This window comes from Myotis myotis, unplaced genomic scaffold (genome assembly GCF_014108235.1).
Source record: "Myotis myotis isolate mMyoMyo1 unplaced genomic scaffold, mMyoMyo1.p scaffold_m19_p_8, whole genome shotgun sequence".
NCBI lineage: Eukaryota > Metazoa > Chordata > Mammalia > Chiroptera > Vespertilionidae > Myotis > Myotis myotis.
In genome coordinates this window covers 31,593,604-31,610,055 of record NW_023416390.1, presented here as the reverse complement: position 1 = coordinate 31,610,055, position 16,452 = coordinate 31,593,604, and the positions used below count along the sequence as shown (strand labels likewise).

Here is a 16,452-nt window from a genome sequence, read left to right as displayed (position 1 = left end):
ACTTCACTGGGCATAAGAGGTTAAGTATAGAATAAACTTGATCAAAGCAGCACAGTATGGCCATCCATTCCATGTTGGCACTCATAACCATAGAACATTCCTAGGAGGCTCCATCCTGTACAAGTTAGATGATCAACAAGCAAATCACCAAAATGGACAAAAAGTGTCAGAACAAACTCTGTTCTAACTTGTATGCTTTTATTTTCATGTCCTGTGAAGCATAAACCAGACATCATCTATAATAATAAAAGCATAATATGCTAATTAGACCAGACAGCCGAACAACCTTCCAGACGAAGCCAGAGCTGCAAGGGCTGAGACAAGCCGCCATGGCTGCAAGGGCTGAGCCCCTTGCATGAATTTCATGCATTGGGCCTCTAGTCAATAATAAAGAGCTAAAGATTTAACTAAAACTTAAGACTGCTTTTCTTTCAAACTGAATACCAATTATAAGAAGACAGGCACAGCATTTGATCAAACAGCTGGTTCAGCAGTTTCTTCAGATCAAAATAAAGTGGCTATCCATGATGCTCTGCAACCACATAATCTATATTTAAGTTAGATTGGTTTCTGATAGCTTCCATTAAAAAATGGTACCATTTTCCTGCTTACAGTAAGGTAATTTTGTTTTTAATGCCATAAGTGAAAACTCTGAAGATTAGTGTCAAAAAAGCACATCATTCAAACATCCCTTCATATTCAGATTTAAAACATAGGAGACCGGGATCCCTTGAATATGCCTTGACTTGCATATATTAACACTAGTGTCTGAAAGGATGGGTCTGATTGTTTGATGTCATGAATTCTTTGCAATTCACAAACACAAACAGGATACATGACAGGAAATATGTATGTATAGGTTCAGAATGTGCTTATATTTTATGTCAAAAAAACAAAAACAAACTGAAAAGGTGACTGCCTCGCAATTCAAGGAACCTATAGGTGAACACTTGAGGTGGTAGCTAAGGTCAATTTCTTAAGAACCAGGACCAAAATATGTAAAGTACCCATCTACACTAATAAAAGAGAAACATGGTAATTGGCGTACGACTGCTACCCTTTTCATTGGCTAATCAGCGAGATATGCAAATTAACTGTCAGCCAAGATGGCGGCCGGCAGCCAGGAAGCTTGAAACTAACATGAGGCTTGGTTGCCTCAGTGACGGAGGAAACCAACGTTCCCCGCCTGTGGCTGCAGGCCTCTGAGCCTGCAGTTTCAAACATTGTAACAAATACCGCCGGACTTCAGCCAGCAGATTCGCAACATTGTATGCAAAGGCCAGAAACCTACTTTCAGGAGCGGAGGCCTAAGAGCTGGAGCCAAGCCTCTAGCTAAAGCTGGCCCAGAATAAAAAAAGAAAAAAGAAAAAAAGGAGCGTTTTGGAATTCAGTCACCCCCAGCCTGAAAACAGCCCTCAGCCCCTCACCCAGACTGGCCAGGCACCCCAGTGGGGACCCCCACCCTGAAGGATGTGTGACCAGCTGCAAACAGCCATCATCCCCTCATCCAGGCTGGCCAGGCACCCCAGTGGGGACCCCCACCCTGATCCAGGACACCCTTCAGGGCAAACCAGCTGGCCCCACCCATGCACCAGCCCTCTACCCTATATAGTAAAAGGGTAATATGCCTCCCAGCACCGGGATCAGCGGAGCCATGAGGCCTCCCGGCACCGGGATCAGCGTGACAGGGGGCACCGCCCAAACCCCCTGATCGCCCTGCGGCTCTGTGTGTGACAGGGGACGGGGCCACAACCTCCCTATCCACCCTGCTCTGTTCATGACAGGGGAAGGCACCCCAACCCCCTGATCATCCCTGCTCTGTGCCTGATAGGGGGGAGCTCCCCAACCCCCCCCCCCCCGTGGGCCCTGCTCTGTGTGTGACAGGGTAGAGCCATAACCTCCCCATCGGCCCTGCCCTGAGTGTGAGTGGCGGCGCCCCAACCCCCTGATCGGCCCTGCTCTCTGCGTGATAGAGGGCGGTGCCCCAACCCCCTGATGGGCCCTGCTCTGTGAGTGACAGGGGGCAGTGCCCCAACCCCCTGATTGGCCCTGTTCTGTGCGTGACCAAGGGTGGCGCCACAACCTCCCCATCGACCCTGCCTTGAGTGTGACAGGGGACAGTGCCCCAACCCCCCAATCGGCCCTACCCTGATCATGATCGAGGGTGGCATCACAACCTCCCAATCTCCCTGCTCTGTGCATGACAGGGGGCGGCACCCCAACTCCCCAATCGGCCCTGCTCTGAGCCCGACCAGGGGCTGTACCTAGGGATTGGGCCTGCCCTCTGCCACCCGGGAGCAGGCCTAAGCCAGCAGGTTGTTATCTCCCAAGGGGTCCCAGACTGCGAGAGGGCGCAGGCCGGGGTGAGGGACCCCCTCTCCCCCCGAGTGCACAAATTTTTGTGCACCGGGCCTCTAGTGTTTTAATAAGAAATAATAATTAAAATATAACAAAAAAGTTTACCTAAAGGCCCCCTAAACCAAGTTCTGTGTGGGATCTGTGGTTTTCTTGCCAGAGCTCACCTACCCCAAGGCAAAATTGCTGTCCTCCTTCCAGTCCACAATGCGGCAAATGAACAGTGTATTGGCATAATCTTTAGGCCGGGTCACAAAGTCTTGGGGACAGTCCTTGAGAGGCACGTATATTCTGGGCACTCGGTGGTCTGAGGGAGAAAACAGGGCATATTTCCTGAACAGTTCGCTGTTCTTATCAGCCAGGAGTTTGAGGAAGCCAGTTGCTGCTCGGGAATGCTTTTTCTCCACGATGTAAACCACCTGCAAACACCAAAGACATACTCAATGCTGCTTAGCTACAGGACTGGGGAACAGTTGGGAGAGGTCAGCAGGAAATTATTTGGTCAACCAGCTGGGTCCAGCAGTTTTTCCAGGTCTATATGAAGTGTCTCTCAGGGAAGCTGTGTGACTAAGTAGTTGCTATTTCTGTTGGTGGGGGACCGTGAAGTCTGCTGCTATGTTGTTCCCCTAGACTGGAGCCCCTAACTAGTTGCCTTCCTCTTTTCCCCTTTCAGAATTCTTCCTTGGTTGTCTCTTGTTATATTCCAGGGTTTGTAGTTGTACTTAGTAAAGAAGAGCAAGGAGAAATGAATTTATGGCATCTTGTCTGAACCAGAAGTCCTTGCTTCTAGTTTTAATATTTGACAGCATGAGAAGTGTATAAAGCAGCTGGACATTACTTATGATTCATACATTAGTTGTCATAGAAATGACTTGACCACAGTATAGGTTTCCCATACAAGTGTTGTTTGGGCTTGTAATTTTAGTTTGAATTTAATAAGAAACTATCCTTCCATCTCCCCACCCCCCATCAAAAAACAAACAAAAAACAAACAAAACAAAAAAACAGCCAGAGAGAGAGTACCATTGGAGGGCAGTAGCAAATTACAGAACACAAGTTCCATCACCAGCTGCCTCTATTCAGCTCTGACTAAAGTCATTTCAGAATGTGGCCCAGTGCTGCCGATGTTTTGTTTTGTCAGGAGAAGCCAGAAGTCTAATTTTTTTTATGTGACCACTCCAATTTTCTTTTTTTAATGTAAGCTACCAAGTAAAAATCTTTAAATACTGCTCAGGTCAAACAAAACACAAGTTTGTGAGCCAGATCTAGCCCACAGGATTTCCATTCATTATAATCTTCCACACCTCGCATACTGCCTGTCACATGGTTAGATTTGAAAATGCTTATTAAAATAAAGATCTAGATAACTGGATGGGGAATTGTGGGTAACATGTATGCGATATGATTTAGAAATTCCTCATGTCACTATGCAGGAGACATTCTTGACACTCTCCTAACTAACTCCCTAGACTGAGCAGCAAAACTGCATTCCCCAGTTAAACGTGCTGTCTATGCTTCGGGCAGAGGAAGCCTCACACCATTATGCCACCTCATTCTTTGCCTGTGTACCGCTTCCTCCACCATGAGCTACTTAGCTGGGGTCAGCTGTGTTTGATCCCATATCTGATTATGCCACTGCATACATAATTAAACAATAAAATCGAATTATGCAAAACAACAAAATCAATTCTTTTCATTTCTATGGTAACTAAATTAAACATTTTGGAAAAATTAAAAGAGACTTCTTAAAAGCTTACTTCTGAATTACATATGAGCATGACAACAACTAAACAACAATGGAGCTCTGGCTGGTGTTCTCTGTTGATTAGAGCACCATCCCATACACCAAAAGGTTGAGAGCTGGATTCCTGGTCAGAGCTCATACCTAGGTGATGGGTTTAATCTCAGGTCGGTATGTGTAGGGAAGGCAACCAATCGATGTTTCTCTCACATCAAAGTTTCTCACTCTCTCTTCCCTCACCTCTCTCTAAAAATCAATGAACATGTCCTCGGGTGAGGGTTAATTAATTTTAAAAATAATGAAGAATAAAAACTATAAAAATCTAGAACATTAATATTGATTCCTTCACCAGTGCCTAAATTCTCACTCCACTTTAAATAACCCAAACTGGAAATCACAGATGCCACATTATGAGTGTGGTTTAAGCAAAAATAATAATAATAATAATAATAATAATAATAATAATGCAGAACTTCAATAAACTTACCCACATACAAAGAAAAGGCCTTGGCCCTTTATCCAAAGGCAGGCAAATGAACTTATTACATGTTTACAGTTATAAAAAAAGATTTACTTTTTATAATACCCTGCTTCCACTGACTGTTCTGATTAATTGACTAAAACTACAGCCCTAAGTGTCCCATGAGAGACCTTTGACAGGTAGCTCAGGTGACAGCCATTTGGACAAATAGGGAAATCTGTAGGCAATGACCTTTGCTGATCTTTGCAGTGACCTCTCTGGTAAAGCGCTTGTGTCCTGTGCCATGGAGGTGCTCTCATCTTTTGTACTTGGTGCACCAGCATCCTCTTCACCTTAATTAAAAACAGAAAGAAAAAGAAGAGGAGGAATAAAACACATATGTATTTGGCATAATGTATTAGTCATACAGACTCATGGGATTTTTAAATTCAGAGCTTTAGGATTCTTGGATACCATTTACCCCAAACCACTCATTTTATGGCAATGGAAACTCAGGCCCTCACTGGTTATGTGACTTGGCTAAGGTCAATCAAATCACCTACTTGCATTAATGCTCACACTCAGCAGGCCACATTTTACCCATTTAATACTATTCATATGCTAAACATCATACATATGGAGAGCATCAAACTATGTTGAATTAAACTTAATCACCTATGTGTCAAAATGCCAAAAACACTACATGTTAAATACTGTCCCTGCCTACAATGAAGAATAGAGATAGGTTATTTTATTATGTACATCTGCTGAAAAAAAACAAAATCAAAATAAATGTTAACTTTCAAAAGTAGTTTGGTATCAGCCATAACAAACAAAATGGTGGAAAATAAATTATACTTATCCTATATAATAAAAGCCTAATATGCTAAGTGTCTGGTCGTCTGGTGGGCCATTCAACCAGACAAAGTGTAATATGCTAATGATATGCTAAGGCCACTCCACGGCTCTCTATGACGTGCACTGACCACCAGGGGGCAGACAGTCAACCAGTCAACTAATCACTGTGATGTGCACTGACCACCATGGGGCAGATGCTCCTACCGGTGGTAGGTTAGCTTGCTGCTGGGGTTTGGCTGATCAGGACTGAGTGAGATGGGCCAGATACACCGTGGAGCCCTCCTGCGGTCCTTCCCCAGCTGGCCAACCTCCCGTGTCCCTTCCCAGCCCCTATCGTGCACCAGTGGGGTCCCTCAGCCTGGCCTGCACCCTCTCGCAATCCACCCCTCAGGGGATGTCAGAGAGCTGATTTTGGCCCGATCATGCAGGCCAGGCCAAGGGACCCTACTGGTGCATGCATTTATGCACCGGGCCTCTAGTTAAATAAATAAATAAAAATACCAACCCTGATTTTCCTCGCTTTCTTAGTGACATCATATAAAGAGTAAATCACTTAAAGTCTTTTAATGTTTAATTTCCTTTCTTAAAAAACTTATAAAATGCACATTCACCCAAGAAACTGAAACCACATCTCCCCAGTAAAGAGAATTAGGCTCTGTACCAGAAGTATTAAAACCTCTCATGAACAAAAGCAGCAAATTACACACTTCTGAACATTTAATATTTTGTATTTTCATGCGTTACATTAGATTTCCCCCATGCCACAAAATAGTCTTAGCCAACTATACTAGAGTTTTTGAATTTTGGGGGCCACAACCAATTCATGTGCGACCCACTCCATTGAGCCAAGAGAGACTTGTATTTATCATCAATTGGATATTACCAAGGCCAAAATAAATAAATAATTTCTTTTAAGGACCAGCTGCCTCTTAGAAAGCCTCAGCTTAAAGCCAATTTTTACCACTGTGAGCATACTCTGGAAACACTGACATGATCTGACCTACTGGGCTAAAAATGATCAACCGTTTGCTTTTCCATCTATGTTGAAATATACCTACCATAGTGCCCACTGAAAGCAAAATTTTCATTGTTTACCAAAAGGAAAAAACAAACAATAACTTTCCCATTCTTGGTCATGCTGTCCACCAGTAAAAGAGGGGATTCAGCCTGACCGGTGGGGCTCAGTGTTTGAGCGTCAACCTATGAACCAGGAGATCGCAATTCGATAACCGGTCAGAGCACATGCTCAGGTTGCGGGCTCGAACCCCAGTGGGAGGTGTGCAGGAGTAGCCGATCAATGATTCTCTCTTATCATTGATATTTCTATCTCTCTCTCCCTCTCCCTTTCTCTCTGAAATCAATAAAAATACGTTATTTTTTTTTCTTAAAGAGGAGCATCATCCAAGTTCATCTTTTATTTTAGACCATAGTTCAGGATTCCAAAAAATCATTGGATGCTTATTCTCTTAGGAAGAAAAACCCACACAAGTTTTTTATCTGTTCCATACATATTTTGCCAATATGTTCTGCAGAACAAGGTAATTCAGGAAAGATAATGAGCCTGGAATTACCATGAACAAGTACACTGTACCTACATTATCTAATATTTGAGAACAAGAGTTGGTAAATACAGGGTAGTGAGGGTTTTTCCAATGTACCCCATATCCTAGGCATAAAGCCTTCTGATGGCTCTATCTTATGACTGTTGGTTTAAATTCCATTCCAACAACAAGCAAGTCTTCAGTTCCAAAGGTTATGCCAGCCTGTATCCAAAGAAAGAGGGCAAGCCACGGCAGTGGGCCCAATCATGACTTTCAGACATCATACCTGAACATGACCTTTTCAGGTTCTATGTTCATAAGAATATCCTGGCAGAAATAAGGCTTTGTTCAGACAAAGATGCATTTTGGAGTTGAACTAATAAATTAACCTAAGTTTACAGCCCTGAAGTAAACATCATAGATGTACTCAATAAATATGAAGAAGCACAATGCCAGTTTAGAAAGGTGAATCACCTTAATAGGTTTCCCACAATTATACTTCACCACACTGAATAGCAAAGTTGCCAATTTAATGCATTGTTTAATCTCAAGATCACTTATTTATTCATTTATTCCATGTGTATTTATTGAGCACTGGGCATTGAGGATTCAGTGGTGAATAAAAGAAATATAGTCCAAGCCCATACAGAACATACACCTTAATGTGGGAGTGATAGTCAATAAATAATGACTCAATAAATATAAAGTTGTAAGTTGTGATGAATGGTAGAAAGGAAAGAATAGTCCCTTAGGAATAAGAGGAAAGGACATATGATTTACATTAAGAGGTGAGGAAAAGGCTCTGTGTGGAAGTGACATTTAAGCTAAGACAATGAGGATGGTATGTTTAGAAGTGAAGAAGGGAACATAAGGGTTGGGAATGTCACTAGGGAAGAGCCAGAGGTGGGAAGTTCTTGGCACAATCAAGGGAAGAGAAAGAAGGCCATGTGGCTAGAGCACAGTGAGCAGGAATATGCATGACAAAAGATGAGAATAAGAGGCAAACAGGAGCCAATTCAGGTGGGGCTTTCTAGGATTTAAGAGTTCTGGAGTTAAACCTAAACACAATGAGAAGCTCACTAACCATTTTAGGCAAGAAAATGACACTGCCAAGGTTAGATTACAGCAGGCTTATACCTATAGTAGTCCAGACATGGAGGATAGTGCTTAGATGCAAGCATTGGAAATGGATTTAAAATGATCAGTTTAAGTCCAGCCGGTGTGGCTCTATGGTTGAGCGTCAACCTATGAACCAGGAAGTCACAGTTGGATTCTGGGTCAGGGCACATGCCTGGGTTTCAGGCTCAGTCCTCAGTTAGGGGTGTGCAGGAGGCAGCCAATCAATGATTCTCTCTCATCATTGACGTTTCTCTTTCTCCCTCTCTCTTCCTCTCTGAAATATACATATACATATTAAAGGATCAGTTTAAGACCTATTTTGGAGTTGACCTAATAGACTGGTGGTAGATATCAGAGTTTAGGGTTATTTCCAGGTTTCCAGCATCTGCAGCTAGGTTGGCAGAGGAGGCATCATTATTGGCACAAGAAAGACTAGAGAATAATGTGAAAATCAAGAGTTCTATTTGAGAGATGGTTCTATTTGAGAGGTTACCTGTGAAACCCTTAAGTCATAATGTTGAGAGACAGTTCAACATGAAGGTCTGAAACTTTCAAAAAGGGAAATCTGGGCTGTGGCTTTAAATACAATTTTTGTGCTAAGAATTTCCATATTTATTCTTTCCAGCTCAAGCTGCAAGAAGAAATTCAAACCCAAGTCTGTTACTACTATTAGTAAGTTCATGAAGCTCTTCCACTGCTACATGCTCAAGTAAGAAGTAATGTGCTGTCACTGTTTAGGGAAAAAAATTCTCTGAGGAAGTGACTTGGAGCTTGAAGGATGTATAGATAATTGAAAGAGAGATAAGAAAGGTGAAGGGCATTTCAGGTAAAGGCCCAGAGCTGTGAAAGGGCCTATTGAAGCTACTAACATGTTGAGAACACAAGTGTTGGGTGGGCAGGGCCTGGGATGGAGAGAAGAACAAGGCTGACAGAGGTGGGATGGGTCCTATGGCAGGGACTCTAGTTACAACTCAATTATCTATTCTCTTCTTTCCTAATAATAAGAACTACAATTTTTAGCTGGGTATACTAGTTAAAAGACTATGTTCCTCAGCCTTACTGCAAACTAAGCATGGCCTATATGTCTAAGTTTCAGCCAGTAAGATGCAGGTTAAAGTGTTGTGACTTATCAGAAGTATTCTTAAAGGATACACCTTCCCTCTTTCTTTTTTCCTTCTTGCTGGCTGGAATGTAGATGTGATTGCTGGACCTCAGGCACTCATCTTGGTCCTGGAGGTCACAAGACAAGGGTGCTCCCTACTGTGCAGAACAGCACAACAGAATGAGCTGAAGACTGTGGATCTATCCTACAAGCTCTGACCTGCCTATCTCTGGCCTTTTTTTATGTTATCCTATATAATAAAAGCCTAATATGCTAAGTGTCCGGTCGTCCGGTCAGCCATTGAACCAATCAAAGCGTAATATGCTAAGGCTGCTTAACCACTTGCTATGACATGCACTGACCACCAGGGGGCAGACAGCTGACCGGTCAACCAGTCACTATGGCATGCACTGACCACCAGGGGGCAGACAGTTGACCAGTTGCTATGGCCTGCACTGACCACAAGGGAGCTGACAGTCGACCGGTTGACCAGTCGCCATGACGTGCACTTAAGTTCATTGAAATTTTAAGATTTAATGCCACTCTCAGCAGAACAAACTTTCTAACATACAGGTCCAGATGATGAAACTGACAAGTTGAGAATGCATACATTTTAAGGATATGAATTTGGTAGCACTCTGGAGTAGAAAGGCAATAGTACAGAGATCTCAGAAAGCTGGGGCTGCTGTCTAGGTGAGACACTATCAGAATCTGAATTAAGATGGTAGCAGTGAGAGTGAAGAGAGGCAAGACTTGAGAGATCTCTGAGAAGGATGCTACTAAGTGTGTCTTCATCACTATGAATGACTTAGTATATAAAAAATGGGCTTAAATTAGAAGAGCTTTTGATTGAATATCAGGAAGACTACCTTGACAGAACAATAAAACTCCAAAATGAAACTACCAGAACAGGGCAGAGGTGCCAGCAGTCCTCAAGTTTGTGGGTCCCCATAGCCTTCGGGTTTGCCATACCAAAGGCAGAGCTGGCCTATGCATTCTGTGGTCCTTGTAGTTTAAAAAAAAACTTTAGAAACTATTGACTATCAATATTCTTCATTAAACAAAAGGATTTCCTAAAAAATAGTTAACAACTGATATAAACAACTGTTCCTCAGTGTATCGCAGGGAAACTCAACACTCTCCTGAATACCTGGCAGGTCTAAGGCGAGCCACACTGAAGAATAGAAGAACCAAAGGACCTTCACTACTGCAATTTTTTTTTTTCTTTTTTCACCTTTTAACTAAGAAACCAATTTTTTTTTTCCTTCTTCTTTTTTTTTCTTTCTTTTTTTATTTCTTCTTTTTCCATCACCTGATTTTACCCTTTTAATTACTACCTTCTTATTTTTAACCAGTATTATTACTGCTACCATTTTACCATTTTTTAAAGTGCCATTTTATTTTCTCTTTATTTTATTTTAGGATTAGTGTTCTCCATTCTATTTTCATCATTATATTATTGGTTGTTTCTAGTTTGCATTCATTTCCAGGGAGCTGTTGCTGGAATTTGTTGGGATTAGTGGCTATTCTATAGGAGTATTCTCCTCATATAAAAAGTCTCTTCCCCTCTTCCACTTCATTCTCTCTTTTAGCTCTTTTTTTTCCTCTTTTCTTTTCTTTTCTTTTCTCGCTTTTATTTTCCCCCCTCCTTTTTCCCAATTTCATTTTTGCACTCCTTTTTTTGGTCCCTACTTTTCTTTTCTTTTTTCTCTTTTATCTTTTTCTCTTCCTTCTTCCTTATCCCCTAATTCTCTTAATTCGGGTGGTCACCTTTATTTGGGGTTATTAATATCGTGAGTATATTTGTGTATAGTGCCTGGTACGTGGTGGCTTGTTGTGTTGTATTTTGTGCCTTTAAATCAACGCAGCAGATCCAAGCAACAGCAACCTCCTGAGCACCACACCCTCTGCTGAGGAACAGCAGCTGTACATGAAACCTCGCCCCACCAGCCAGAAGAGCCACCAAAGCTGTGAACAGCACCCACCAGAGGAGCTGCTGCCAACTGAAGAGCAGCTGCTACCGCAACCGCCCGAAGAGCAACCACAGACCAAGGAGTCACTGCCACCAAGGGAGCAACCACTGAACGACTCAATGTCTAGATATGTCAGTGAGATCAAACATGGGTAGACAAAGAAACCCCCAAAGGAAAGAGAAGGAGGACTCTCCAGAAAAGCAGCTAAGTAATACAGAGGCATGCAACATGAGAGAAAAAGAATTCAGAATAAGGGTCCTAGAGTGCATAAACCGGATGGAGGAAAAAATCGACAACCTCTGCAAGAAGCAAGAAGAAACAGATGAAAAAATCGATAACATATGGAAGAAGCTAGAAGAAACAGATGAAAAAATCAACAACTTAAGTAAGACACAAGAAGAAATGAAGACTGATATAGCTGCATTGAAAAACTCCATTGAAAGTATCAACAGTAGACTAGGAGAAGCGGAGGACCGAATTAGTGAATTAGAAGACAAGGAAGCAAAACACACCCAAAATGTACTGCAATTGGAGAAAAAAATTAAAAGACAGGAGGAGAGCCTAAGGGAGCTTTGGGACAACATGAAACGAAACAACATACGAATAATAGGGGTACCAGAACAACAGAAGGATGAACAAGGATTAGAAAACCTATTAGAAGAAATAATATCAGAAAACTTCCCTGAGGTGGGGAAGAAAAAGTCACACAAGCCCAGAGAGTCCCAAACAAGGTGAACCCAAAAAGACCCACACCAAGACACATCATAATTACCATGGCAAATGTTCAGGACAAAGAGAGAATCTTACAGGCTGCAAGAGAGAGACGGAAAGTTACATACAAGGGATCTCCCATTAGATTGTCAAATGATTTCTCAACAGAAACACATCAGGCCAGAAAAGAATGGACAGAAATTTACAAAGTGATGCAAAGCAAAGGACTGAATCCAAGAATACTCTATCCAGCAAGGCTATCATTCAAACTTGAAGGGGAAATAAGAAGCTTCACAGACAAAAAAAGGCTAAGGGAGTTTATCACCACCAAGCCAGCAATGCAAGGAATGCTAAAGAGACTGGTATAAAAAGAAGAAATAAAAAGCTCAGAAAGAAAACAGCCACACACAAAAAGTAAGGGCTACAAACAAGTACCTTTCAATAATAACTTTAAACGTAAACGGACTAAATGCTCCAACCAAAAGACATCGAGTGGCTGAATGGATAAAAAAACATGACCCATACATCTGCTGTCTACAAGAAACCCACCTCATTAGAAGGGACTCACACAGACTGAAAGTGAAAGGATGGAAAAATATCTTTCAGGCAAATGGAAAGGAAAAGAAAGCTGGGGTAGCAATACTTATATCGGACAAAATAGACCTCCAAGTGAAGGCCATAACAAGAGATAAGGAAGGCCACTTCATAATACTAAAGGGATCAATACAACAAGAAGATATAACCCTGGTAAACATATATGCACCCAATGCAGGAGCACCCAAATTCATAAAAAAAACTCCTGGAAGATATCAAAGGAGAGATCGACAACAATACAATCATAGTAGGGGACTTTAATACACAACTGACAGCACTGGATAAGTCCTCTAGACAAACAATCAGCAAAGAAACAGCAATCCTAAATGACTCACTAGATCAGATGGACTTAATAGACATCTTCAGAACACTTCACCCCAAAGCCAGGGAATTTACATTCTACTCAAATGCTCATAAGACATATTCAAAAAGAGACCATATATTGGGTCACAAGCAAAGTATCCCCAAATTCAAGAAGATTGAAATCATAAAAAGCGTCTTCGCAGACCACGATGGCATAATATTAGAAATAAACTACAATAAAAACAACCAAAAATACTCAAACACCTGGAAGCTGAATAGCATGCTATTAAATATTGATTGGGTTACCAATGAAATCAAAGAAGAAATTCAAAACATCCTGGAAACTAATGACAATGAAAACACAACAATCCAAAACCTATGGGACACAATGAAAGCAGTCCTGAAAGGGAAGTTTATAGCTCTACAGGCCTATCTCAAAAAACAAGAAAAAATGGTAGTAAATCATCTAACTCTACAACTCAAAGAATTAGAAAGAGAGCAACAAGAAAACCCCAGAGTGAGCAGAAGGAAGGAGATAATGAAGATTAGAGCAGAAATAAATGACATAGAGACCAAAAAAACAATACAGAAAATCAATGAAACCAAGAGCTGGTTCTTTGAAAGGATAAACAAGATTGACAAACCTCTAGCCAGACTCACCAAGAAGCAAAGAGAGAGGACCCAAATAAACAAAATCAGAAACGATAGAGGTGAAATAACAACAGACTGCACAGAAATACAAATGATTGTTAAAAAATACTATGGACAGCTCTACTCCAACAAACTAGACAACCTGGGGGAAATGGACAAATTCCTAGAAAAATACAACATTCCAAAACTCAATCAGGAAGAATCTAAAAATCTCAACAGGCCAATAACCATGGAAGAAATTGAAGCAGTCATCAAAAAGCGTCCAGCAAACAAAAGCCCAGGACCAGACGGCTTCACAGGGGAGTTTTACCAAACATTCAAGGAAGAACTAAAACCTATCCTCCTCAGACTACTACAAAAAATTCAAGAGGAAGGAACACTTCCAAGCTCATTCTATGAAGCCAGCATCACCCTAATACCAAAACCAGGTAAAGACAACACAATGAAAGAGAATTACAGGCCAATATCCCTCATGAACATAGATGCCAAAATCCTCAACAAAATCTTAGCAAATCAGATCCAGCAGTACATCAGAAAGATCATACACCATGACCAAGTAGGATTTATCCCAGGGATGCAAGGATGGTACAATATCCGCAAATCAATAAACGTGATACATCACATAAACAAATTGAAAGAAAAAAACCACATGGTCATATCAATTGATGCAGAAAAAGCATTTGACAAAATTCAACACCCATTTTTGATAAAAACTCTCAGCAAGGTGGGAGTAGAAGGATCATACCTCAATATAATAAAAGCCATATATGACAGGCCCACAGCCAACATCATACTCAATGGACAAAAACTAACACCATTTCCCCTAAGAACAGGAACAAGACAGGGATGCCCCCTCTCACCACTCCTGTTCAACATAGTATTGGAAGTGTTAGCCATTGCAATTCGGCAAGAAGAAGAAATAAAAGGCATCCAAATTGGAAAAGAGGAAGTAAAACTGTCCTTATTTGCAGACGACATGATATTATACATACAAAACCCTAGAGAATCCATCAAAAAGCTACTAGACTTAATACATGAATTTGGCAATGTAGCAGGATACAAAATTAACCCCAAGAAATCTGAGGCATTTCTATACACCAATAGTGAACTTTCAGAAAGAGAGATTATAAAACAACCCCGTTTACCATCGCACCAAAAAAATTAAGCTACCTAGGAATAAACTTAACTAAAGAGGTAAAAGACCTCTACTAAGAAAACTACAGGACGTTGAAAAAAGAGATAGAGGAAGACATAAACAGATGGAAGAACATACCGTGTTCATGGATTGGTAGAATCAACATCATTAAAATGTCCATACTACCCAAAGCAATCTATAAATTCAACGCACTTCCCATTAATATACCAACGGCATACTTCACAGATCTAGAACGAACTCTCCAAAAAGTCATCTGGAATAAAAAAAGACCCCGAATAGCTGCAGCAATCCTGAAAAAGACCAAAGTAGGTGGGATCTCAATACCAGATATCAAGTTGTATTACAAAGCCACTGTTCTCAAAACTGCCTGGTACTGGCACAAGAATAGGCATATAGATCAATGGAATAGAATAGAGAGCCCAGAAATCGGCCCGAACCAATATGCTCAATTAATATTTGACAAAGGAGGCAAGAACATACAATGGAGCCAAGATAGTCTCTTCAATAAATGGTGTTGGGAAAATTGGACAGATATATGCAAGAAAATGAAACTAGACCACCAACTTACACCATACACAAAAATAAACTCAAAATGGATAAAGGACTTAAATGTACGACAGGAAACCATAAAAATTCTAGAAGAATCCAAAGGCAACAAAATCTCAGACATATGCCGAAGCAATTTCTTCACTGATACAGCTCCTAGGGCACTTGAAACTAAAGAAAAAATGAACAAATGGGACTACATCAAAATAAAAAGCTTCTGCACAGCAATAGAAACCATCCAAAAAACAACGAGAAAACCCACTGTGTGGGAAAACATATTTGCCAATGTCATATCTGATAAGGGCCTAATCTCCAAAATTTATAGGAAACTCATACAACTTAACAAAAGGAAGATAAACAATCCAATCAAAAAATGGGCAAAGGACCTAAATAGACACCTTTCAAAAGAGGACATTCAGAAAGCCAAGAGACATATGAAAACATGCTCAAAGTCACTAATCATCGGAGAGATGCAAATCAAAACAACAATGAGGTACCATCTCACACCTGTCAGACTGGCTATCATCAACAAATCAGCAAACGACAAGTGCTGGAGAGGATGTGGAGAAAAAGGAACACTCGTACACTGCTGGTGGAAATGCAGACTGGTGCAGCCACTATGGAAGACAGTCTGGAGTTTCCTCAAAAAACTGAAAATGGAACTCCCATTTGACCCTGTGATCCCACTTCTAGGAATATATCCCAAGAAACCAGAAACACCAATCAGAAAGGATATATGCACCCCTATGTTCATAGCAGCACAATTCACCATAGCTAAGATCTGGAAACAGCCTAAGTGCCCATCAGTAGATGAATGGATTAGAAAACTGTGGTACATCTACACGATGGAATACTATGCTGCTCTAAAAAGGAAGGAACTCTTACCATTTGCAACGTCATGGATGGAACTGGAGAGCATTATGCTAAGTGAAATAAGCCAGTCAATGAAGGAAAAATACCACATGATCTCACTCATTCATGGATAATAGAGACCACTATAAACTTTTGAACAATAATAGATACAGAGGCAGAGCTGCCTGAAACAGATTGTCAAACTGCAGCGGGAAGGCCGGGGAGGGTTGGGGGGCATGAGGTAGGGGGGTAAGAGATCAACTAAAGGACTTGTATGCATGCATATAAGCATAACCAATGGACATAAGACACTGGGGGCTAGGGGAGGCTAGGGGACTGTCTAGGGCAGGGGGATAAAATGGACACATATGTAATACCCTTTGTAATACTTTAAGCAATAAATTAAAAAAATAAATAAATAAATAAATAAAATGTGAACAAAAAAAAACAAAAAACTGTTCCTTATATTCCCTCAAGAAACACTCTAGGA

General features: G+C 41.2%; 1 protein-coding gene across 15 annotated transcripts in view; it reads right to left on the bottom strand.

The window, feature by feature from the left end:
* Positions 1 to 16,452, bottom strand: part of DIS3L2 (DIS3 like 3'-5' exoribonuclease 2) — a 358,040-nt gene that overhangs the window by 219,833 nt on the left and 121,755 nt on the right. For 14 of the 15 annotated variants that reach the window (XM_036319257.1, XM_036319258.1, XM_036319251.1 and 11 more), the window contains 2 exons: positions 4,809 to 4,909; positions 2,527 to 2,774 (listed from right to left, as the gene is read on the bottom strand). In XM_036319257.1, coding sequence (XP_036175150.1) covers positions 2,527 to 2,774; positions 4,809 to 4,909 — 349 coding nt within the window. The remainder of the gene's footprint in view (positions 1 to 2,526; positions 2,775 to 4,808; positions 4,910 to 16,452) is intronic. The other variant, XR_004969281.1, reaches the window with a different exon arrangement.